The sequence below is a fragment of the Heterodontus francisci genome, chromosome 12 (genome assembly GCF_036365525.1).
Source record: "Heterodontus francisci isolate sHetFra1 chromosome 12, sHetFra1.hap1, whole genome shotgun sequence".
Taxonomy (NCBI): domain Eukaryota; kingdom Metazoa; phylum Chordata; class Chondrichthyes; order Heterodontiformes; family Heterodontidae; genus Heterodontus; species Heterodontus francisci.
The window spans coordinates 100965706-100990066 of record NC_090382.1 but is presented as its reverse complement, the minus strand read 5'-3'; the positions used below and the strand labels follow the sequence as shown (position 1 = coordinate 100990066).

The 24361-nt window shown below is 43.9% G+C and overlaps 1 protein-coding gene across 2 annotated transcripts in view; it reads left to right on the top strand.

The window, feature by feature from the left end:
- rad50 (RAD50 homolog, double strand break repair protein) overlaps positions 1 to 24361 on the top strand; it is a 181821-nt gene that overhangs the window by 14211 nt on the left and 143249 nt on the right. For both annotated transcript variants that reach the window (XM_068043937.1, XM_068043936.1), the window contains exons 2-6: positions 5608 to 5789; positions 7657 to 7740; positions 21452 to 21603; positions 22209 to 22394; positions 24110 to 24314. In XM_068043937.1, the coding sequence (XP_067900038.1) occupies positions 5661 to 5789; positions 7657 to 7740; positions 21452 to 21603; positions 22209 to 22394; positions 24110 to 24314 (756 nt within the window). In that variant the 5' untranslated portion in view covers positions 5608 to 5660. The remainder of the gene's footprint in view (positions 1 to 5607; positions 5790 to 7656; positions 7741 to 21451; positions 21604 to 22208; positions 22395 to 24109; positions 24315 to 24361) is intronic.

Genomic DNA, 24361 nt, shown 5'->3' with positions numbered 1-24361 from the left:
TTTCACTCTTTTTCTTACAATTTTGATCTCCTGCAATAAAATGGAACCTTTTCTCCCCCAGCCCCCAGTTGCTTCATTTAAAAGAAATACAATTTGTTGAAAAGTTGGAAAGCTTAAATTTTATCAATTAAGTGTCCCCTGGGCCTATTTGAGATGTGGCAATTATTGAATCCAATAGTAGTTTATAAAGACAGTTTTGCACTCTGCAATAAATCAAATGACAATCGTGTGAAATGTGAAATTCCTCCTGTACACCGTGATGTGTATTTTAACACTTGATTCCATAGTTTGAGATGACTCAAGACTTGACTCATTGTGCCAAAGGTTTCACACGTCTGAGTACATCAGTAGCGTGTGACCTGTGGTACAGCTAAGTGTTCCTGGTGCTTAAAGGGAAGTAATGTATCTTTGAAATTTAAAAAAAACTTCCCTTGTATCCACCACACAGCCATTGTCTCACTGAGAAGGGAGGCTGGTGAGTCAGTCCAAGGACTCCATTGGTGTGCTATGGGCAGTTGGGAAGTCGGCCATGTACTTGCCGTCTTTGGTTGAAGTGTGTCACTTCTGCAGTCCATTGTGGTTGTGGATTTGTTCTGTGGGGAATGTAATAGTATGACCATACTCTTTCGTATGATTGGTGAATGGCAGTAATAGGTATTAATTACGATAATCTTGTTACATTTGCCTTGGCAAAGAAATAGCAATAAACACACTTTTTCCAGGGAGAGAGAAGAGGGAGCTTGGGGATGAGCTATTAAGGGCTATTAAAATAGTTCTGTTTTACCCAAGGCGGTTTATTTAAAAAGAAATTCAGCTAGATCCTAACTTTACCTGGTGCGCGCGCACACTTACAGATGTTCCAACAGAGTTTGCTGGATTGCAGTCAGAAGTGGGAACCCCGGAAACCTTTTTATCTAAGCTAGGAGTACGCTGTTAATGTTGCCTACCTGACATCAGCTAATTCAGCACATAGGAACAAGAGTAGGCCATCCAGCCCCTTAAGCCTCTCCCACCAGTCAATTAAATCATGGCTGATCTGTCCTAACTCCATCTATTGCCTTGGATTTGTACCCTTTAATACCCTTGCCTAACAAAAATCTAGCAACCTCAGTTTTTAAATTTTCAATTGATCTAGTCTCACAGTGGGGGTGGGGGGAGTACAAGATTTCCACTTTGTGTGAAGAAGTGCTTCCCGATACTGCTCTTGAACAGCCTCGCTCTAATTTTAAGGTTATGCCCCCTGATGCTGGTCTCCCAAATAGTTTCTATTTACCCTATTGAATCATTTAATCATCTTAAACATGTTAATTACTTCCCCCCCCACTCAATCTTCTATACTCAAGGAATACAAGCCGACTCTGTGGAACCTGCCCTTTCAATTTAATCCTTTTCGTGTAGTCTGGGGATTGATCCTGAGACTTTTCCTGGTCTCTGCACCTCTTCCCTATAAATTCACCAAGAAATTGGTGGGGGAGGAGCTGAATTTATTTCCTTCTAATTACTGTCTTGGAAAACAAGATTATAGCCACTGAGATGTAATATGTTAACAAATTCACATTTGTTCAAATACCTGTGAATGTTGCTAACGGCATTTGCCCAGCCTACTAACTTATATATTGGGAAAATATGGTGCTTTGGATGATTGTGAAGCATTCAGTCCATTTGGCACTTTTATTTCATGGCTCATAACTTTGTGTTTTAAATCCTGCTATCTGTATAGCTAACGTAAGGGAGGTTTGTGAACTGTAGCATAGCTTCATAACTGGAGTGTAGGCCCTGTCGATGCTTGTCTCAATGATGGTCTCTTGATGCTCAATAAAATAAACATAGTCATGGAACACAAGAAATAGGAGCAGAAGTCGACCATTTAGCCCATCAAGCCTGCTTCGCCATTCAATGCGATCATGGCCGATCTTGGGCTTCAGTTCCACTTTCCTGCCCTCTCCCTATATCCTTTGATTCCCTGCGAGACCAAAAGTCTGTCTATCCCAGCCTTAAATATATTCAACGATGGAGCATCCACAACCCTCTGGGTTAAAGAATTCCAAAGATTCACAACCTTTTGAGTGAATTTCTCCTCATCTCAGTCCTGAATGCTCGGCCCCTTATCCTGAGACTGTGTCCCCACGTTCCAGATTCCTTGATCAGTGGAAACAATCTATCAGTTTCTACCCTATCAAGCCCTTTCGGAATCTTCTATGTCTCAATTAGATTGCCCCTCATTCTTCTCAACTCCAGAGAATATAGGCCCAATTTACTCAACCTCTCATCATAGGACAACCCCCTCATCCCAGGGACCAATTTAGTCAATCTTCGCTACACTGCCTCCAGTGTAAGTATATCCTTTCTTAAATGTGGAGACCAAAACTGCACACAGTATTCCAGGTGCGGTCTCACCAAAGCCCTGTACATTTTTAGTAAGACTTCTTTTTTCCTGTACTCCAATCCCCTTGCAATAAAGGCCAACATGCCATTTGCCTTCCTAATAGCCTGCTGCACCTGCATGTTAACTTTGTGCGTTCCTTGTACGAGTACCCATAAGTCTCTCTGAACATCAACACTTACCAGTTACACACCTTTTTAAAAAAAAAAATTCTGCTTTTCTATTTTTATGACCAAAGTGAACAACTTCACATTTACCTACATTATACTCCATTTGTCATCTTGTTGCCCACTCACTTAACCTGTCTATATCTCTTTGCAGCCTCTCTACCTCCTCCCCGCAGCTTACTTTTCTAATGAGCTTTGTATCATTCACGAACTTAGATACATTACTCTGTCTCTTCATTCAAGTCGTTAATATAGAGTTGTAAATAGCTGAGGCCCTAGCACTGATCCTTGTGACACCCCACTATTCACTGCCTGCCAACTTGAAAATGCCCCATTCATGCCCACTCTCTGCTTCCTGTTTGTTAACCAATCCGCTAGCCACGCTAAAATATTACACTCAGCACCATGAGCCCTTGCTTATTAATCTTTTATGTGGCACCTTATCGAATGCCTTTTGGAAATCCAGGTATAGTACATTTGCTGGTTTCCCTTTATCTACCCTACTCGTTACATCCTCAAAAAAACTCCAATAAATTTGTCAAACAGGATCTCCCTTTAGTAAAACCATGCTGACTTGTTCTAATAAGACTATGCTTTTCCAAGTCCTTGTTCAGACTTCTTTGATAATAGTTTCTAGCATCTTCCCAAAGACTGATGTTAGGCTAACTGGCCTGCAGTTCCCTGTTTTCTCTCTACCTCCAGTCTTGAAAAGCAGTGTAATATTTGCCAACTTCCAATCTGACAGGGCCATTCCTGAATCTAAGGAATTCTGGAAAATCATAGCCAGCGCATCCACTATCTCTGCAGCTATCTCTTTCAGAACACGAGGGTATAGCCCATCTGGTCCCGGGGACTTGTCGAATTTTAGTCCCTCAAGTTTCTCCAATACTTTTTCTCGGCTGATATCAATTTCCTTAATTTCCTCACTCGTTTTAGCCCCTAGGTTGCTGCCCATTTCTGGTATGAAACTTGTCTCTTCTACTGTGAAGACAGACACAAAATATTTGTTCAGTGCCTTTGCCATTTCCTCATTCCCCATGATGATTTCTCCTGTCTCTGCCTCAAAGGCACCAACATCTACTTTAGCTATTCTCTTCCCTTTTATGTACTTATAAAAGCTCTTACAATCTGTTTTTATATTGCTGGCTAGTTTACTCTCATTCTGTTTTTTTTCACTTTTTTCCTTTTTATTAACTTTTAGGTGCTCCTATGCTGGTTTCTAAAGCACTTCCAATCCTCAGACTTGGTACTATTTTTTGCAACATTGTAAGCCTCTTTTAGTCTGATACTCTCCTTTAGCTTCCTGAGTGAGCCACAGATGGGTCTTCCTTGATGAGTTTTTTGTTTTTGAACGGAATGTACTTTTGTTGAACCCTTTGAATTGTTTATTTAAATGTTTCCCACTGTTCATTCACCGCCATACCTTCCAGTCTATTTACGCAATTAACTTTAGTCAATTCTCCCCTCATACCTTCGTAATTGGCTTTGTTTAAGTTTAAGCTTCTTGTTTGTGATTGACATGTGTCACTTTCAAACTTAACATGAAATTCAATGATATTATGATCACTATTTCCCACTGGATCTTTCAGTATGACTTTGCTTATTAACCCTGCTTCATTACGCAATGCGAGGTCTAAGGTAGTTTTATCCCTAGTTGGTTCTACAGTGTATTGCTCCAAGAAACTGTCTCAAAAACATTTGACAAATTCATCTTCCAGACCGCTGTTGCGCATTTGATTCTCCTAGTCTATGTGCAGATTAAAGTCCCCCACAATTAATACATTACCTTTTTACACGCTCCAATAATTTCCCGTTTAATGTTCTACCAATAATATAACTACAGTTCGGAGGCCAGTAAACTACTCCCACCAGTGTTTTCTGACTCCTGCTATTCCTATTTTCCACCCAAACGGATTCTACTTCGTGATCATCTGAGGCCAGATTCCTCCTTCTTAATGTCCTTATGTCATCCTTTACTATCAGGGTTACCCCTCTTTTGCTATTTTGTCTGTCTCTCTGAAATATTGCGTACCCTGGAATATTCATTTCCCAACCTTGATATCCTTGTAACCATGTCTCAGTAATGGTAATTAGATTTAGAGCATTTACTTCTATTCGTGCTGCTAGTTCATCTGTCTTATTACAGATGCTTCGTGCATTCAGATAAAGGAACTTTGATTTCATTTTTTTACCTCTATTCCCTGCAATGACCTTATTTGCCGATGTACAATTTTTGTTAAATGCTCTGTCCCTTCCTGTCCCATTCTGTAAGCACTTACCTACATCACTATCGTGCTCTAATGCCCTGACCTCTCCCTTTGGATTTCTAAATTTCCCTTTACCCAAACCCTCCCCCCCACCCCCGCTAGTTTAAAGCCCTGTCCACAGCCCTAGTTATGCAATTGGGCAGGACACTGGTTCCAGACCGGTTCAAGTGAAGCCCATCCCAATGGAATAGCTCCTTCTTCCTTGAGTACTGATGCCAGTGCCCCAAGAATTGAAACCCCTTCTTCCCAAACCACTCTTTGAGCCATGTGGTTAGTTCTCTAATCTGCTTGACCCTGTGCCAATTTGTGTGTGGCTCAGGTAACAATCGGGAGACTTTGATGCTCTGCAATTTAGTTTGGACCCTAACTCCTCAAATTCTCTAAGCAGAACATCATTTCTGGCTGTACCTAAGTCATTGGTTCCCAGATGGACCACAACAACCGGATCCTCTCCCTCCCACTTCAGGTCCTCTCCAGCCGCGAGGAGATATCCTTCACCCTGGCACTGGGCAGGCAACACAGCCGTTGTTGTTTCCGGTCACGGTTGCAGTGAACAGTATCTATCCCCCTGTCTCCTATTGCTACCATATTCCTCTTCACCGCCCCCCCCCCCTCCCCTTACTGGAATGGCATCTTTCATTATGGTGCCATGATCAGAACGCTCATCCACCTTGGGCAGTCCTTCTCTTCATCCACACAGGTAGCAAGGACCTTGTACCTGTTGGACAAGGTCAGGGGCTGAGGGAATTGAGGCTGTTCTTTAATTGAAGAAATTATTTTCATGTTCTAGGTTCTGCATTTGTTTACAAGATCGGGAACAATTGAAGATTAACGACCAACAAGATGTCCAAAATTGAGAAGATGAGTATTCAGGGCGTGAGGAGTTTTGGGATAGATGACAAAAATAAGCAGGTTATCACCTTCTATACTCCATTAACTGTTCTGGTGGGACCAAATGGTGCTGGAAAAACGGTGAGTTTTACAGCTGGAACATAGGAATGTACAAGCTGGAAGAGATCCTTGCAGTATATCTGGTTGTCCAGAGTGCTGTTTTATTCAATTTCTGTTAAGCTGACTTTGGTACAAGAGACGAAACAAAGGCAGAAACCTAATCCAAAAAGAATTAAAACAACACAGGCTGAAAGAGGGGCAGACTGAATTGGTAAAATAAGTTGATAACTTGTAGAATAATTTAAAATATAGCCCAGACTACTAGATTAATGGTATGAATCAGCTTTTCTCTCCTTCCCATTCCCTGCCTTCCCCCATGCCTATAAGGGTCCTGTGTAAAATAAGTTTGGGTAGTCACATTATGACATCAACTACCAGCAAATAGGGAATGTCAGTCAGGCTACAAGAATGACTGATGTGGGAGTAGAAAAATGTAGTGGTGCAGTGAAGTGTGCTGCTTCTGAGATTGAAGAATCTGAAATTAGAGGAGGGTCAAGACGTGTTTGTGGAGTAGGGCACAGGGAGCTTTATTTAGCGTCTAGTCTGCTATATCTTGCCTAGGTATCTTTGATGCGGACACTGGATGAGGAAAGAGGAAAATGTTCCATTCCCTAGCACTAACGTTCCTCGCCTTGAAGAGTATGAAATGGCTGACAAACTAGTGTTGAAAAATGATATTGATTTTGCAGACTTTTTGTTCTTGCCATTTAAAGGTCTGAATTTCACTACCTGTCAATTACCTGTGATCTGTTTTACATCACCTCAGTATTACCCTGTTTATTGTAGTGGGGTAACATTGTTGAGAGGATTATATATAAGTTTTAATTTTTCAGTATTATGAGCACAAGTTTCATGCTTGAAATGTTCTGCTCTGGAGCAAGAGTGTAGAATATGAAATCTTTTCCCTCCCATGGACTTAATTAAAATAAGCACCAGGACATTGCTGCAGAAGTTCCTCAGGGTAGTGTCCCAGGCCCAACCATCTTCAGGTGCTTCATCAATGACCTTCCCTCCATCATAAGGTCAGAATTGGGCATATCCGCTGATTGTGCGATGTTCAGTACAATTCGCCGCTCCTCAGATGCTGAAGCAGTCCGTGTCCATATGCAGCAAGATCTGGACAATGCTCAGGCTTGGGCTGTTAAGTGGCAAGTAACATTCGTGCCACACCAGTGCCAACCAATGACAATCTTCAACAAGAGAGAATCTAACCATCTCCACTTGACATTCAACGGCAATGCCATAGCAGAATTCCCCACTATCAATATCCTTGGAGTTACCACTGACCAGAAACTGAACTGCAGCTGCCACATACATACAACGGCTACAAGAGCAGGTCAGAGACAGGCAATTCTGTGGTAAGTAGCCTACCTCCTGACTTCCCAAAGCCTGTCCACTATCTAGATGGTGCAAGTCAGGAGTGTGATGGAATGCTTTCCACTTGTCTGGATGGGTGCAGCTTCAACAACACTCAGGAAGTTCGGGAACATCCAGGACAAAGCAGCTTGCTTGATTGGCACCTTAAACATTCACTCCCTTCATCACTAATGCACAGTGGCAGCAGTGTGTACTATATGTAAGATGCACTGCAGAGTGAAGTAACGTTGTAAATTCCAGCAGTGATAATTGAGGGAGAAGACGATGCAATAAATTGGTTTCATCACAATTCAAAGGCCTTTGTTTCCGACGGGGAAATGAACTCAGAGTCATCCTATTCTTGCCTCTAACTAGTTATCACTAGTTTTTGACTATTTGTTTTATTCTCATTTATTAAAACATATTATGGAGTTTTTGAACAATTTTCATGTTGCAACTACTTAACCGAACTTTCTGTAATGGATCAGACATTTATTTGGTTGGCATATGTTTAACCTTTTCTCTATTGCAGACAATAATCGAGTGCCTGAAGTACATTTGTACAGGTGACTTCCCTCCTGGAACCAAAGGTCAATCATTTGTGCATGACCCAAAGGTAGGGCAGATTTATGAAGGTGCGCATGGTATCTTTAATTTGATTAAAATGATTTAATCGGTTCCTTTTTTGCTTAAAACTCACCTTTTGATTCAAAAGGTGAACTAGCAAATTATACCTTGCCGTCAAAATCCAGGCACTCCCATTTCTAATAACTAACAATTTCCAACTGTTAAACCTGTAAACCATATGGAAAATGACTTGTCTTGAGTGCAATCATTTTTAAAAATCTTCATCCTGTGACGCTATATAGGCAGTTTTAAATGCTCTCATGTTAGCAGTTGAAATGTAATGGTGTTATCTGCTTTTAAGCTGCTTTTGTTCTGCCTGGTTAGTCTTGCTTCTGTTTGGCAGAAGGCCTGTAGTTTTGAAATCCTAATGACAAATGCTTGGATTTGATGCTGCATTCCCTTTATCATCAACCACATCCCAGCTAGATGGTGATTACAAAGGAGGCAAAAAGATGATTTTTTTCAAATAATGCTCTAAGTGTCATTTGTCTGAAAAACTGTGCAGTTCGAAGAGGTGCTTTACATGATTATAGGAAATAGGATGACTGACAGCCATAAGAGCAAAACCATATTTTTTTTACTGTCCTCATTGTAAATGTATCTGTTCAAAGTTGTGGTGCCAGGAACTCTTAAAGTTTTATTCATATTGTTAAAGAAACTAAAATAATCCAACTCCCAGTTTTGATGAAGGGTCAATGTCCTGAAACATTAATTCTGCTTCTGTCTCCACAGATGCTGCCAGGTCTGTTGAGTATTTCCAGCATTTCTTGTTTTTATCCCAGTTAGAAGTGGACTGGTATAGTTGTGACTGCCCTACTCTAGAGTTACGCCGATGTGTGTTGCTACCCACATTCCGTTTGACTTATTCTGAGACGGTCTAACGTACAGTGAGCTTGCTATTGCATGTCACTGCAGTGATGTGGGAGAAGACCTGATTTCCTTAATTAGGGAACTAATTGGGAAGGAATGATGTGAGAAAGAAGAAAAGAACTTGCTTTCATAGTGCATTTATGTCCATGCGATATCTCAACATGCACCTGATTGTAATTATTCTTATGTGGGTGAACGGAGTAGCTAATTTTGTAAATGGCAAGATCCCACGCACAGCAAGGAGATAACTGACCCGTTAATTTGTTCTGATGTTCGTTTGGCCAATGTTGTGGAAGAATTTGCTCTTTGAAAGGCAGGCAGGACTCTGGTTTAACATTGCAGCTGCAAGAGTGACAATGCATCAGTCTATTGGTACTGCGCTGATGTATCAGCCTAAATCAGTGGTTGTTAAAGTGTGGTCCGTGAGGATCCTCCAGGTGCTCCGCGGGCTGGTCCAAGATGCAAGTCACTGATTCGTAATGTCACGGCCAAGAGAACAGGTCAGAACTCTCATCCTCACCATTCATTTGACATCACGCAACCACACTGGCTCCCGCATACACGACTCAAGTTGTCATAAGCACAAGTAACGGCCATGTAGTTTTATAAGCAAGATTTATGTTCGTGTTAAAACATACAACTGTGAGATCGGATTTTCAACACTTTTGGGGCTGAAAACAGAGGAACCAGCTGAATGTGGAGCCCGACACAAGACTGAAGCGCTCCAGTTTGAAACCAGACATCACCTCATTGCTGCCTGACCTCCTGAGTATTTCCAGCATTTATTTTTCAGATTCCAGCATCTGCACTATTTTGTTTCTGTATCACTTAAAAGCATCAAATGCAGCGCCATTCTTCCCATTAATTCTGATGAGTTCTTTTTTGCAGTGGCAAGTGAAAGCAGGTGGGGTAGGACCAGCAGAGCCCTGTCTAAGTGGTCTGCGGATGAGAGAGTTTCAGAACCACTGGGCTAGATTACTCTAATCCTGGAATGGTACTTGAAGCCACGAAGCTCTGATTGTGGTGAGAGTGCTACCGGTGACCAAATTGACAGTGAGAGAGAAGAGCTTGTAAAATTTCTCTTCATATGGTGGCAAAGAAAGTTGACCCCATGAATGGTTTGAGCTAATGGCCAACAGTTACTTTGTGGCTTCATTGTGGAAAGGTAGTTTCCATAAACAGGTCAACTATGCATCAAACCCTGCACCCTTATGGGTGACGTGTATTAACAGTTAGCCCTAAAATTGCAGTATAGAATTCAGTAGGGGTCACGGGGCATTCAATAACAACAACCTGCATTTATGCAGTGCCTTCAACATTGTAAAGTGTGCCAAGCTGCAGGAGCATTATTGAACAAAATTTGACACCGAGCCACATGAGATGTTAGAGTTGGTTTAAAAGCTTGGTGAAAGAGGTAGATTTTAAGAAACATCTTAAAGGAAGAGAGAGTGGTGGAGAAGTGTAAGGTGGAATTCCAGAACTTGGGCCTCGGCAGCTGAAGGCACAGCTGCCAAGGGCGGAGCAGTTAAAATCGGGGACATGCAATAGGCCAGGATTGGAGCAGCGCAGAGAGAGATATCAGAGCATTGTAGGGCTGGAGGAGATTACAGAGGTAGGGAAGAGTGAGACTGTGGAAGGATTTGAAAACAACAATGCTAATTTTAAAATTGAGGTGTTACTTAACCGGGAGCCAGTGCAGGTCAGTGAGCACAGGTAAGGTGGCTATTTGTCCGGTTTTATACCTGACATTCCAGTTTTCAGATGGTCTGTCCCCTGTCTGCTACTCGGTTTGAACTGGATGCCTTATTGTCCATTACTTTTATTTTGAAGCGCCCAGCCTGTAGGGAAGTATTTCAAATCAAAATTATTGACCCTGCCAGTGCCTGTGACAGCCTGCACCAGGACCACTGTAGCGGCCCCACAAAGATCCTATTGAACCTATCCATATGTGCTTCTTTATGACACCTTCACGTTGCTATGTCCCTTGCGCCATAATTAATGTTGATGTAGAACCACGCTGAGCACACTGCTCTCAAGTAGCTGCCATGAGGAGAGACACAACAGCAACCTGGTGAAAACGCTCCATGTCTGTCTGTGCCTTGCTCCTGTTCTCAACCTGGATAATGCTGCTCATAAAATGGATCAGGTTACTAGGCAGTCTCAACACTCAGCCGTACGCTTCCTGATTAAAAGCATCATTCAGATTTTTTTAATCCTGCTTTAGCTCCTCCAAGTTCATTATAAACTGGAAATAGTATAAGCTTCCCAAGTTTAGCTCACTCTAAGACACTGGATGCATTATGTAAAGTATTCTCACTTGTTTAAGCAAAAAATTTGAATCAATAGTTATTAATTTATTTCAATAAAAAGTGCGCAAATGCAAGTGTGTAGGGGTTAGCAGGGATGTCCAGTATTCTTGAGGTCATGCAGTGGCCACCCTAAGCATAGAGGTGATTGGGGGATGGGGCGAGTTAAGTTATGGGCACCAAAATTTTGGATGACCTGAAATTTATGAAGGGTGGAAGCTGGGCAGTCGGCCCGGATTGCGTTACCGTAGGCAAAATCTGGAGGTAACAAAGGCATGGATGAGGGTTTCAGCAGCAAATGAGCTGAGGTGGCAACATGAGCAGAACGATGCTACGGGGTTGGAAATAAATGACCTTCGTGATGGTGTGGCTATGTGGTCGGACTTCATCTCTGGGCCATATGACACCAAGGTTGTGAACAGTCTGGTTCAGCCTCAGACAGTTGCCAGGGAGAGGGACAGAGTTGGTAGTAAATAAGCAGAGTTTGTGGTGGGGACTTAAGACCATGGGATCTGGTCTTCCCAATATTTAGTTGGAAGAAATTTCTGCTCCTCCAGTACTGGATTTCGGATAAGGAGTTTGACAGTGGAGGACTTGAGAGGTGGTAAGGTAGAGCTTAGTGTTGTCAGCGTACACGTGGAACCTGATGTGTGCACGAATGATATTGCTGAGGGGCAGCATATCAATGAGAAATAGGGCCATGGATAGATCCTTGGGGAACCAGAGTTAATGGTGCAGGAGTGGCAAGAGAACCCATTGCAGGTCATTCTTTGACTGCAGCTGGATAGATAAAAATGGAACCAGGTGAGGGCAGTCCCACTCAGCTGAACAATGATGGAGAACTGTTGGAGGAGGATGGTGTGGTCAACTGTGTCAAAGGCTGCAGACAGATCGAGAAGGATGAGGAGGGATAGTTTATCTTCTTCACAGTCACATATAATATCGTTCATGGCTTTGATAAGAGCCGTTTCAGTATTGTAACTGGGGCGGCAACTTGATAGGAGGATTCAAAGGTGAAGTTCTAGGAAAAATGGGCACGGATTTGGGAGACGTCTTTGGAGAGGACAGGGAGGTTGGAGATTGGGCAGCAGTTTTCAAGGACGGAACACTCAAAGTTTGTTTTTTTAAGGAGGGAGTGATGACAACAGATTAAAAGGAGCGCGGTACAGTATCTGAGCAGAGCGAACCGCTAACAAGGGGGCGAGGAGGGGAAGTTGGGTGTTCAGTTTAATAGGAATAGGGTTGAAGGAGCACGAGGTGGGTCTCACGGGCAAGACGAACCTGGAGAGGGTACAAGGGGAAATAGAGAAATGAGAGGAAGATGTGAGTTCTGGGCCGCATCAGGGGGGACCCTTAGAAGAAGTTTGACCCAGTGGATTAGTGGAAGGGAGGGAAGTGGCAGAGGCAGCTGAACAAATGGTCTCAATCTTAGTGACAAAGAAATCCATGAGCTCCTCACACTTGTTGGAAGAGGCAAGGGAGAGGGGTTTAAGAACATGGTTTGCAGTAGAGAAAAGAAGCTGGGAGTTGTCTTGGCATTCCAGGATGATCCTGGAATCGTGAGCAATTTTAGCTGATAAGAGCAAGACCTGATGGTGCTTTATGTGGTCCAACCAGATCTGGTGGTGAATGGCTAAACCAGTTGTCTACCATAGCTATTCAAGTCTGCATCCCTTGGGCTTAAGGGAGCGGAAATGAGAGTCGTACCGGGGGAACGGCCAGGGTGAGATTGAGTAATGGTTTTAATGGGGACGAGGGCATAGAGATTGGAGGTAAGGGTGTGGTTAAGCTGATTGATGATGGCATCTGTTCGTCTCGGGAGACGATAGACTGCGCCTGGGGTGTATAATCACTTCTGGATTGAACATCGTCTGTTGTGACTGTCTTGACTCGTGAGTGGCAATCCCTTCCGCAGCTGGCACAGATAAATAACATTGACTCGAGGTAGACTGATGTTTTTCCTTCTGCCGGGCTCTCTTTTCCACCATCTGTCATTTCTTCTGTCCTCTGCTTTTTCCATGCCCTTCCTGACTGCCTTTCTCCAGGAATCCGGTCAACAACAAGGACTTCCCGTGCATCGACTCCGATCCCAGTAAACTTGAGGTCTTGCTCGCAGACGTCCTTGTATCGCAGATGTGGGCGACCTGTTGGTCTCGTGCCAATAACAAGCTCACCATAAAGCATGTCTTTGGGGATGCAGCCGTCATCCATTTGACTGACATGACCCAGCCAATGGAGTTGCCGCAGACCCGAGGGCAAACGTGCTGGGGATTACTGCACGCTGGTGTACTTCCGTATTTGGCACTCTGTCCTGCCAGGAGATACCCAATATTCGTCTGAGGCAGCAGAGATGGAAGCTGTTCAGCCGCTGTTCTTGGCTTGCATAAGTTGCCCGTGCTTTGCTATTATAAAGGGAGGGTGCTGAAAGCACATGCCTGGTGCACGCGGAGCTTTGTATTTTTGGTTAGTTTGCGGTTGGTCCACACTTGCCTTCTCAACTTTGACATGACAGCTGAAGTCTTGGCAAATGCTGGTGCTGATTTTGGCATCAAGAGACAGTGTTGCTGGTGACTGATAATCTGAGTTATGCGAAGCTGTCAATGACCTCTAGAGTGAGGTTGTCAGTGCTGATGGAAGGTGGAGTCTCTACGTCCTGGCCCATAACGTTGGTCTTCCTGACACTCTTTGCAGGCTGGGAGAACCGATCTACAAGTTGTTGCAAGTGAACCTGAGTATGGGATGTTAGTGCAGCGACTTACGGACTAGGATATTACACATTTTGGTCTTGGCGTGCAGTCTTGCTAAGTTGAACAGCTTGCCGTCAGCTCTGGTATGCAGGTAGACACCCCAATTTGAGCTCCTGAAAACGTACAATAGCAGCATGGAGAAGAATATGCCAGAGGGAGTTGGTGTGAGAACACAGCCTGCTTTGCCCTGCTGCTGATCTTAAAAGCGATTGATGTTGCTCCACTGCAACTGTCGGAACTGCGCATGCTCTTGTGTAAATAAGAGGTGGCGTCCAGGAGAACAGCCTATTTTCTTCAGCAGTATGAAGAGTCCGTCTCTGCTGAAAAGAGCGAAGGCCTCGGTGAGGTCTATGAAGGCGATGTAGAGTGGTCTGCGCTGTTCACGGCACTTCTCCTGCCGAAGTGAGAAAATCATGTCCACTGTCGATCTGCCAGCTCTGAAGCTGCACTGAGACTCAGGATAGATGCGTGATGCCAGGATCGACAATCTGGTCAGAGCAACATGAACAAAGACCGTCCCCACAATACTAAGCAAGGAGATGCCTCGGTAATTGTTGCCATCGCTGCGATCCCCCTTGTTTTTGTAAACAGTGACTATGTTTGCATCATGCATGTCTTGAGACACAGATCTTTCTTTCTAACAGAGACACAAGAGTTCCTGGAGATGCTGCAGCTATGCCAATTTTCCACTAATGATGATTTTAGGTGGGATGCCATCATTTCCCAGGGCTTTATCACTAGCAAGATGGTTGATGGCCTTGTTGAGCTCTACTTTGGTGGGCTTGCTGTCCAGCTCCTCCATGACAGGAAAGTCTGGAATGGCGATGAGAGCTACTTCAGTGACAGCGTTCTAATTCTCTGCTTCCACCGCCTTTTGAGGAAGAGAGCCCCAAAGACTCCCGACCCTCAGAGAAAAAATTTCTCCCCATCTCTGTCTGAAATAGGCGGCCCCTTATTTTTAAACAGTGACCCCTAGTTCTAGATTCTACCACAAGGGGAACCATCCTTTCCACATCCACCCTGTCAAGACCCCTCAGGATCTTGTATGTTTCAATCAAGTCGTACACAGCAGCCTTGAGGTATTTAATAGAGGTCTTAATTCCATGGGAAGGGATGCAGTTGTGTTCCGAGACCAGGCAAGTCCAGCATGTGGGACAGGTTAGACACATAAGCCAGGCCGAGAACAGGGATCGGTTTGACACTACCTGAAATGTTCCTTCCCTCTTTTTCATTGTTTCTGCTTCTGATGGAACGAAGAAGCCATATGTATTCTTGATTGCAATCTCGTGTATTATTCTTCTGTCTGCAAACTGTCTGACCATCTTAAAGGTAGACACTAAATTGCTATGCAAATTCTGTTTGAATTCAGTAACATTTTGTAGGGGTCATTATTATGGTCTTAATTAGTTTCGGTGTGGAAAATATTTTCCAAACTTTTATTTACATTCTGTATGTTATCTACTTGGGCACAACTCTTAACAGATCTATCTTCTGGATGAACAAGTATTTCACCATTATAGCCTTTAACCTTTTGGTTGTCTATGGAAGCGAGAATCTGTTCTGTTTGAGAGACTCGAACAGGCTCCTCTTCTTCTTCTTTGGCCTCCTTGTCTCGAGAGACAATGGGTAAGTGCCTGGAGGTGGTCAGTGGTTTGTGAAGCAGTGCCTGGAGTGGCTATAAAGGCCAATTCTAGAGTGCCAGACTCTTCCACAGGTGCTGCAGATAAAATTGGTTGTCGGGGCTGTTACACTGTTGGCTCTCTCCTTGCACTTCTGTCTTTTTTCCTGCCAACTGCTAAGTCCCTTCGACTCGCCACGCTTTAGCCCCGCATTTATGGCTGTCTGCCAGCTCTGGCGATCGCTGGCAACTGACTCCCACGACTTGTGATCATTGTCACAGGACTTCATGTCGCGTTTGCAGATGTCTTTAAAGCGGAGACATGGACGGCCGATGGGTCTGATACCAGTGATGAGCTCGCTCTACAATGTGTCCTTGGGGATCCTGCCATCTTCCATGCGGCTCACATGGCCAAGCCATCTCAAGCGCCGCTGGCTCAGTAGGGTATGTATGCTGGGGATGTTGGCCGCCTCGAGGACTTCATCAAAGAGGCTACATCAAAGATTAAATGTAGAAAATTCATGTTAAAGTAAAAAAGGTCATGTTTGCACATGTGTTTGAAGATTGGAGCTCAGAACAGGCCGGGCAATGTCAGAACAGTAAAAGGTTCTGAAATTTGTAAGCAGAACAGGAAGGTATGTATAGATCAGTGTGTGATAATGAAAGATTACCCTTCCATCTCCAAGAGGTCCAGCCTAATGTAGTTACAGATAACCAATTTAAAAATAGCACCGAGCATATCATGCTTAAAAAATACAGTCATCTTTAAGAAGCAAGGTTAAGAGGTGTGGATCTGATTGCTCTTATGTTTTTCACCAGAAATTTGGTGTTAATGGACTTTTCCCCTCAATATTTTTAACTTGAGTTCACAATGACAGCAGAGTCTCCAATGAATCATCCATATGTGCGCTGTGAATGTGATAATGTGCTAGAGGGCTAATCATTGCTCCTTACTGTACCTGTGGAAGAGCCTGTCACTCCAGAATTGGCCTTTATAGCCACTCCAGGCGCTGCTTCACAAACCACTGACCACCTCCAGGCGCGTATCCATTGTCTCTCGAGATAAGGAGGCCCAAAAGAACTGTACCACATGGGATTCCCCACTGTCATCAACTTTATCTTCAAGTAAAATAATTGCACATCAACAAAAAAATCTACAAAATATTCAAGTCATTGAATCAGTCCACAAGTGTTTTCTTTGTGTGTTTCCTGCCGTCCAGTAGTCTGTGAGATTTTCTTGTTCAAGTGAGGTGATATTTCTGACCACTGTAGCTATCAGCCTTGCCTCAGTGTTCACAGTCTCTCGTCTGAGTGAGAAAGTTGTGGGTTCAAGTTCCACTTCAGAGACTTGAGCACAAAGTCCAGGCTCACACTCCAGTGCAGTACTGAGGGAGTGCTGCACTGTTGGAGGTGCTGTCTTTGGGATGAGATGTGAAAGCGAGGCCCCGACTGTCCTCCAAGGTGGATTGAAAAGATCTCGTGGCATTGGAGTTCTCCCCAGTATCCTAGACCATGTTTATCCTTCAGTTAAAATAATTTAAACAGATTATCTGGTCATTATCATCATTATTGCTTTTTGTTGGCCTGGCTGTGCACAAATTGGTTGCCATGTTTGGAATTTTAAAAATCTTTAATTAATTAGACTGTTGGATGCTTACAGGGGCAGAGGATATTTCACGCACCCAACATTAAACTTTATTGAAATCCTAGTAATAACATTAATATTTCTAAAGGACATAGCTGCTAGACTGGGTCTGCGGCAGGTGGTGGGTGAACCAACACGAGGGAGAAACATACTTGACCTCGTCCTCACCAGTCTGCCTGCCGCGCATGCTTCTGTCCATGACAGTATTGGTAGGAGTGACTCCACAGTACTTGTGGAGACGAAGTCCCGCCTTCACATTGAGGATACTGTCCGTCGTGTTGTGTGGCACTATCACCATGCTAAATGGGATAGATTTCGAACAGATCTAGCAATGCAAAACTGGGCATCCATGAGGCGCTGTGGGCCATCAGCAGCAGCAGAATTGTACTCAACCACAATCTGTAACCTCACGGCCCAGCATATCCCCCACTCTATCATTACCATCAAGCCAGGAGACCAACCCTGGTTCAATGAAGAGTGCAGGGGGGCATGCCAGGAGCAGCACCAGGCATACCTCAAAATGAGGTGTCAACCTGGTGAAGCTACAACACAGAACTACTTGCATGCCAAACTGCGTAAGCAGCATGCGATAGACAGAGCTAAGCGATCCCATAACCAACGGATAAGATCTAAGCTCTGCAGTCCTGCCACATCCAGCCGTGAATGGTGGTGGACAATTAAACAACTAACTGGAGGAGGTGGCTCCACAAATATCCCCATCCTCAATGATGGGGGAGCCCAGCACATCAGTGCGAAAGATAAGGCTGAAGCATTTGCAACAATCTTCAGCCAAAAGTGCCGAGTTGATGATCCATCTCGGCCTCCTCCTGAAGTCCCCAGCATCACAGATGCCAGACTTCAGCCATTTCGATTCACTCCGCGTGATATCAAGAAACGACTGAAGGCACTGGCTACTAATAAAAGCTATGGGCCCTGACAATATTTGGCAATAGTACTGAAGACCTGTGCTCCAGAACTTGCCGCGCCCCTAGCTAAGCTGTTCCAGTACAGCTACAACACTGGCATCGACCCTGCAATGTGGAAAATTGCCCAGGTATGTCCTGTACACAAAAAGCAGGACAAGTCCAACCCGGCCAATTACCGCCCCATCAGCTTACTCTCAATCATCAGTAAAGTGATGGAAGGTGTCATCAACAGTGCCATCAAGCGGCACTTGCTTAGCAATAACCTGCTCAATGACGCTGAGTTTGGGTTTCGCCAGGGCTACTCAGCTCCCTGACCTCATTACAGCCTTGATTCAAACATGGACAAAAAAGCTGAACTCAAGAGGTGAGAGTGACTGCCCTTAACATCAAGGCAGCATTTGACCAAGTATGGCATCAAGGAGCCCTATCAAAACTGAGGTCAATGGAAATTGGGGGAAAACCCTCCGCTGGCTGGAGTCAGATCTAGTGCAAAGGAAGATGGTTGTGGTTGTTGGAGGTCAATCATCTGAGCTCCAGGACATCACTGCAGGAGTTCCTCAGGGTAGTATCCTAGGCCCAACCATCTTCAGCTGATTCATCAATGACCTTCCTTCAATCATAAGGTCAGAAGTGGGGATGTTCGCTGATGATTGCACAATGTTCAGCACCATTCGTGACTCCTCAGATACTGAAGCAGTCCATGTAGAAATGCAGCAAGAGCCGGACAATATCCAGGCTTGGGCTGATATGTGGCAAGTAACATTCGCGCCACACAAGTGCCAGGCAATGACCATCTCCAACAAGAGAGAATCTAACCATCTCCCCTTGACATTAAACGGCATTACCATCGCTGAATCCCCCACTATCAACATCCTAGGGGCTACCATTGACCAGAAACTGAACTGGAGTAGCCATATAAATACCGTGGCTACAAGAGCAGGTCAGAGGCTAGGAATCCTGCGGGCGAGTAACTCACCTCCTGACTCCCCAAAGCCTGTCCACCATCTACAAGGCACAAGTCAGGAGTGTATAGGAATAATCTCCACTTGCCTGGATGGTGCAGCTCCAACAACACTCAAGAAGCTCGACACCATCCAGGACAAAGCAGCCCGCTTAATTGGCACCCCATCTACAAACATTCACTCCCTCCACCACAGATGCACAATAGCAGCAGTGTGTACCATCTACAAGATGCACTGCAGCAATGCACCAAGGCTCTTTAGACAGCACCTTCCAAACCCACGAACTCTACCAACTAGAAGGACAAGGGCAACAAATACATGGAAACACCACCACCTGCAAGTTCCCCTCCAAGTCACACACCATCCTGACTTGGAACTGTATCACCATTCCTTCACTGTCGCTGGGTCAAAATCCTGGAACTCCGTTCCTAACAGCACTGTGGGTATACCTACCCCAAATGGACTGCAGCGGGTCAAGAAGGCAGTTCACCACCACCTTCTCAAGGGCAATTAGGGATGGGCAGTAAATGCTGGCATAGCCAGCAACACCCACATCACATGAATGAATTTTTAAAAAAATCTCCTCGATTATTTCAATAACCATTATTTAAGTTGTGACTAAAATTAATGTGTTTAAAAAAGTGCTTAGGAAAGCTTTGTTTAAATGTATTTAAAGCTGTCAATCAAGTTAGTATAACATAGAGCAGGATTTTGTCTGGGTGACGTGGGACTTGACCACTGGCAAAAGCGCCGGCGAGAGCCCTGTGTCGCCTTCTGAGGGGAAGGCCTGCCAAATCAAGGGGCAATTAGGCACTTAAGTGGACAGCGGCAGGCCTTCCCCAGGATCAAGGACCCCGGGGGTGGCCGTCCCACCCTCAGAGCTGTCGGTCAATCAGAGGCCAACAACTCTTTAACTGAGCAGCACCACGGAGGTGGTGGCTGCTGTCGGTTGATCGTTCGTTCACCTGAAGCCCTGCAACCAGGCCACAGATAAGTCTTAGTAGGAGGGGTTTTGTGGGATGGGGGTCGCGGGGGATGGGCGCTGTAAGGGGGTCGGGGGCAATTGCAGTGGGGGTTGGCTCTCAGCGGGCACCCCCCCTTCCCGATGCTGTGTCCCTCATTCAGGTACTAAGTGCCTTTTAATGAGGGTCCCTCTCCCCACCGGAGCTGGCAAGCAACCAGCAGGGGATGGCTTGGCATGCTTTCAGTGTGGTGACAGGCCCACCTGCTGTTGCGCTAATACTGGTGGCAGGATGAAGCTCTTAAATGGGCATTAATTGCCCACTTAAGGACCTCAGTTCGTGGTGGGGCAGGAAGGCCGTTCACAGGTCTTTTGGCCCCAGACTTAATTTGGGTGGAGGCAGGAAGGAGGCGGGGGCTGCCCTGCCCGATTATACAATCCCCCCCACCTCCAAACCCAACATGGGGGGGGAGAGCATTAAATTCCCCCCATGGTTACTGTTTCCCACACTGTAGGTATCTTTAAAAATCGGACCAAATACTTAGCTTTTGTATGTAGGGATAGTGAAGCTGTTTGCTATGTAAGGCTATAAAAATTTGAAATCTCAAGTTACAGCACTTAAACCTCTTTTTGGAATCAGAATATTTGCATTTTTGTTTCAATTATGCCACAAGTTTGTATTTGAAAGGTGCTGTTTAAAAATGCAAGTCTGTCTCTCTGCCTTTACAATTAATATATTGCATGTCTGTGTCACTGCTATGTTGGAGTCTTCTAGTCTTGAGCTTCAGAGTGTTAAAGGGATTGTAGTTGATGTAGGCTGATAGAACATTATATTCATACTCCCAACATTAAAGCTACTTAACTAACAACTAATTGTCACATGTTGGTGGCCTCTAGCTGACCACCTAGATACACTATTTCCTTTGCCCACATTTATTTCTGTGCCACCTTCTGAATATTTTGAAGTCCAGTGAAATTCAGGGATGCACTTTAGTGTCAGCTGTGTCTCAGTTGGTCGCACACTCGCCTCTGAGTCAGAAGTTTGTAGGTTCAGGTCCAGTTTCAGGACTTGAGTGCAACAAACTAGGTAGACACTCCTGTGTAGTACTGAGGGAGTGCTGCATTGTTGGATGAGACGTTAAACTGAGGCCCCGTCTGCCTTCTCAGGTGGATGAAAGAGATCTCCGAGCGCTGTTAGGAAGAAGAGCAGGTGAATTATCCCTGGTGTCCTGGCCAGTATTTATCAATCAACATCATTAAAACAGGTTATCTGATGCATTATTGCATTTCTGTTTGTGGGAGTCGTTGTGCGCAAATTGGCTGCCATGTTTCCTATGTTACAGCAGTGACTGCACTTCAGAAGGAACTTAATTGGCTGTTGAGCGCTTTGCGATGTTTGGTGGTCATGAAAGGTGCTATATAAATGCAAGTCTTTTTTAATTTCTTTTTGCATGTGGACAAAAAGTCTCACGTCTTCACCGTCCGGTTTCCCTGCTTTTGTCTGTAATTCTTTGCAATGGTATAAATCTGAAGAATGAAACTGATGGAGACATTCCTTTTATGCAAGTGTAACAGTTATCAATAACTTATGTACATTATGCTTTTCATTGGCAGTCCTAATGCCTATAACTATAACATTAACAAGTTTGTTTATTTTCAATAAAGGTTGCCCATGAAACGGATGTGCGAGCGCAAATCCGTCTGCAGTTTCGAGATGTGAATGGAGGAGTAGTGGCTGTGCAGAGGTCAATGCTTTGCACGCAGAAAGGAAAAAAGATTGAATTCAAAACGCTGGAGGGGGTGATCACACGAATGAAGTGAGTGCAGCTGAACAAGGAAAGTTTTTGCATTATATAGTTTGTAATCAGACAACTGTCCTTTCACAACTTATTTCAGTTACTCATCAATCTTTTGGGACATTGCTCAAGGATTGTATGGGATTTAAGATTATTTATCAGTGACTAGGTTCTTGGGCATTGTTGCAGCCACAGAGCAGACCTTGAATGGAGAGAAAGAATCTTCGCTTCCATGTGCTGCTAGTAGGTTGGGGAATCAACATTCCCAAGCTCCAGCTGCTACTTTATTCTGTAGTCAGGTTGGAAACATTCATCGAGTGGAATCATCAGTCCTAGTTTCGGGGGCCAGTACCTTACAAGCTGAGGATATGTTGTGTCAGATCTATGTTGAACTAATTGGTGAAATGTGGAAGGAGAGCAACTTGTTGTGGAGTAAATACTGGGTGTCTCTTACTGTCCAGTTGTGGTGTGGTTGTCATGGTGGTCATGGACTTTGTGTCTAAGATGATCCCACCTCAGAGAAAGAAATCTGGACTTAAGTATCTTTTTCATGAAAAAAGATGGTGTTCACAAAAGGAAGAGAGATTGAACAAAAAACATTGAAAATCTTTTATGTTTTTTTAAAGGCATGGGGAGAAGGTCAGCTTGAGTTCAAAATGTGCAGAGATGGACCGGGAGATGATCAGTGCATTAGGTGTCTCGAAAGCTGTGTTAAATAACGTCATTTTCTGTCATCAAGAAGATTCAAACTGGCCTTTGAGTGAAGGAAAAGCTTTGAAACAGAAATTTGATGAGATTTTCTCAGCTACAAGGTGAGTTACTTTCTCTTCCAGTTTCCAGGCAGTAAATAGTACATGTGTTTATTTGGATGAGTGATGCTGAATGTAGTTTTCTTCCAATGAAGTGAAAGTCTAGACAGCTTAATTTGTAGAGGTAATGTTTCACAAGGCTGCTTATTGATCTTCTGCTTATTTATACTGTTACGACGTCAATGAGATCATTAACAGAAAAAAAACGATATGAATCACCTGACCAATTTCAAGAATTTCACAAGATTTCACATTTTAAGACTTATTGTGACAACTAAACTAAAAAAAATCCCCAAATCCCCTAAGATATTTTCTTTATTTGTTAAAAAATACTTGAAAACTTCACACCACACATGTAAGGTTACACAGTCCTATTTGATAATGAAATCCTTTGTGGTTAAAAGTTCCAAACTCCCCCCAGTTTGTATCAGTTGGATCTCGCAGACTATTTCAGAAATCTATGTTCCCTTCGCTGACTTTGAACGCTTCCAACCTGGATGTCTGTGAATAAGGCATTTCCTGTTGATCCTGCTGATCATCTACTTTTCCTCAAGCTTCGACTTTCAAAACAGCTTCAAGTCTTCACAGCCTTTTAACTGTAACAGGCTCCTGAGAGCTGGTGTCTCCTCTGCTTCTTTAGCCTGCAACCACTGGTTTCCTCTCTTACAGCCTGCAGTGAGGCTGCAACCGCTGAGTTCCCTTCTTACAGCCTGTCTGCCTTCAGAAAGTCTGTTAAATTCATCTGGACTCAATAGTCAATAGCTTATTGTACTGCACCAAAATGCAGAGTCCAGAAGTCTGGTTTCACAAAGCTACTTGGGACTTCCCATTGTTCCTAGGTGCTAACAGCTGCTTGGTACATTTACATCTTTTGAATTACTGACTCCTTGTTTTATGACCCGAAGGACTGGGTGGGCAAAACCCATTGTTCTGCAGATGTTAGCCCTGCAGTCTCTGCTTTTCAAAAGAAAATATTTTGTTCTTTGTTGTCGTGGTAACCAAAACTTCTTTCTTGTCCTTTCACAGAATGAAGGTGAGGTCACCTGACCTTCTAGACTCCATTTTGAACTTTTAAATATCATCATTTTAACAACATAATCACATTACAAGGTCCAGCATTCATAACAATACTGCATGCTAAAACGCTCACTAATATCAGTGTAAGAGCTGTTAGACTTGATATCTTCCCACTTTATACATGCTCTATGGGTCACCATGGCATTATCCTAAATTTTGCCCCATATCCAAAATTACTGATTTAGACCTATCTCTGGTTTAATTGACAAACCTATACTGCCTACAATCAGAAACCTGACCTTAATGTGCAAACTATCTAGGATGTAGTGTACCCAGGGTGAACAATGAACCGTTTCATTGCATGCAGGTAGTACAGAACAATCAATAGGTCTCATTGTCACTCTTCTGAATTTAACATTCAGGCACATTTCTTAACAATGCTAAACTACCAATCAGGTTTCGTTGTGAATACTAAAGTAAAATGCTGAAGATGCTAGAAATTTGAAATAAAAAGAAAATGCTTTGCACCAATGCTGAACCTGTACTGGAAATGCATCCTCAGTAATTGTCTCTGCTTGTACGTTCACTTTTATATTTTCAATCAGAATATTACCATGTTAAGGTTGTCCTCTGGTTTACTCTGAACAGCCAGGTTGGTCATTGAATGAATGTCTAACCTCAGTTTTGTCTTTTTACTGCAGATATATTAAAGCTCTGGAAACGTTACGTCAGGTCCGCCTGAAGCAGTCACAGTGTGTCAGAGAGTACCAAGCGGAGCTCAAATACCTAAAACAAAACAAAGATAAAGCCCATGAAATCCAGGGTCAGCTGGCTGACAAAGAGACCCAGCTGGCTGCTTCAAAGGAGAATGTCCAATCAATTGAAAATCAGATTGCTCCCTTAGAGGTAATGCTTTTTAAATGTGACCACTTTTAGCCTGGGAAGTTCTGAAA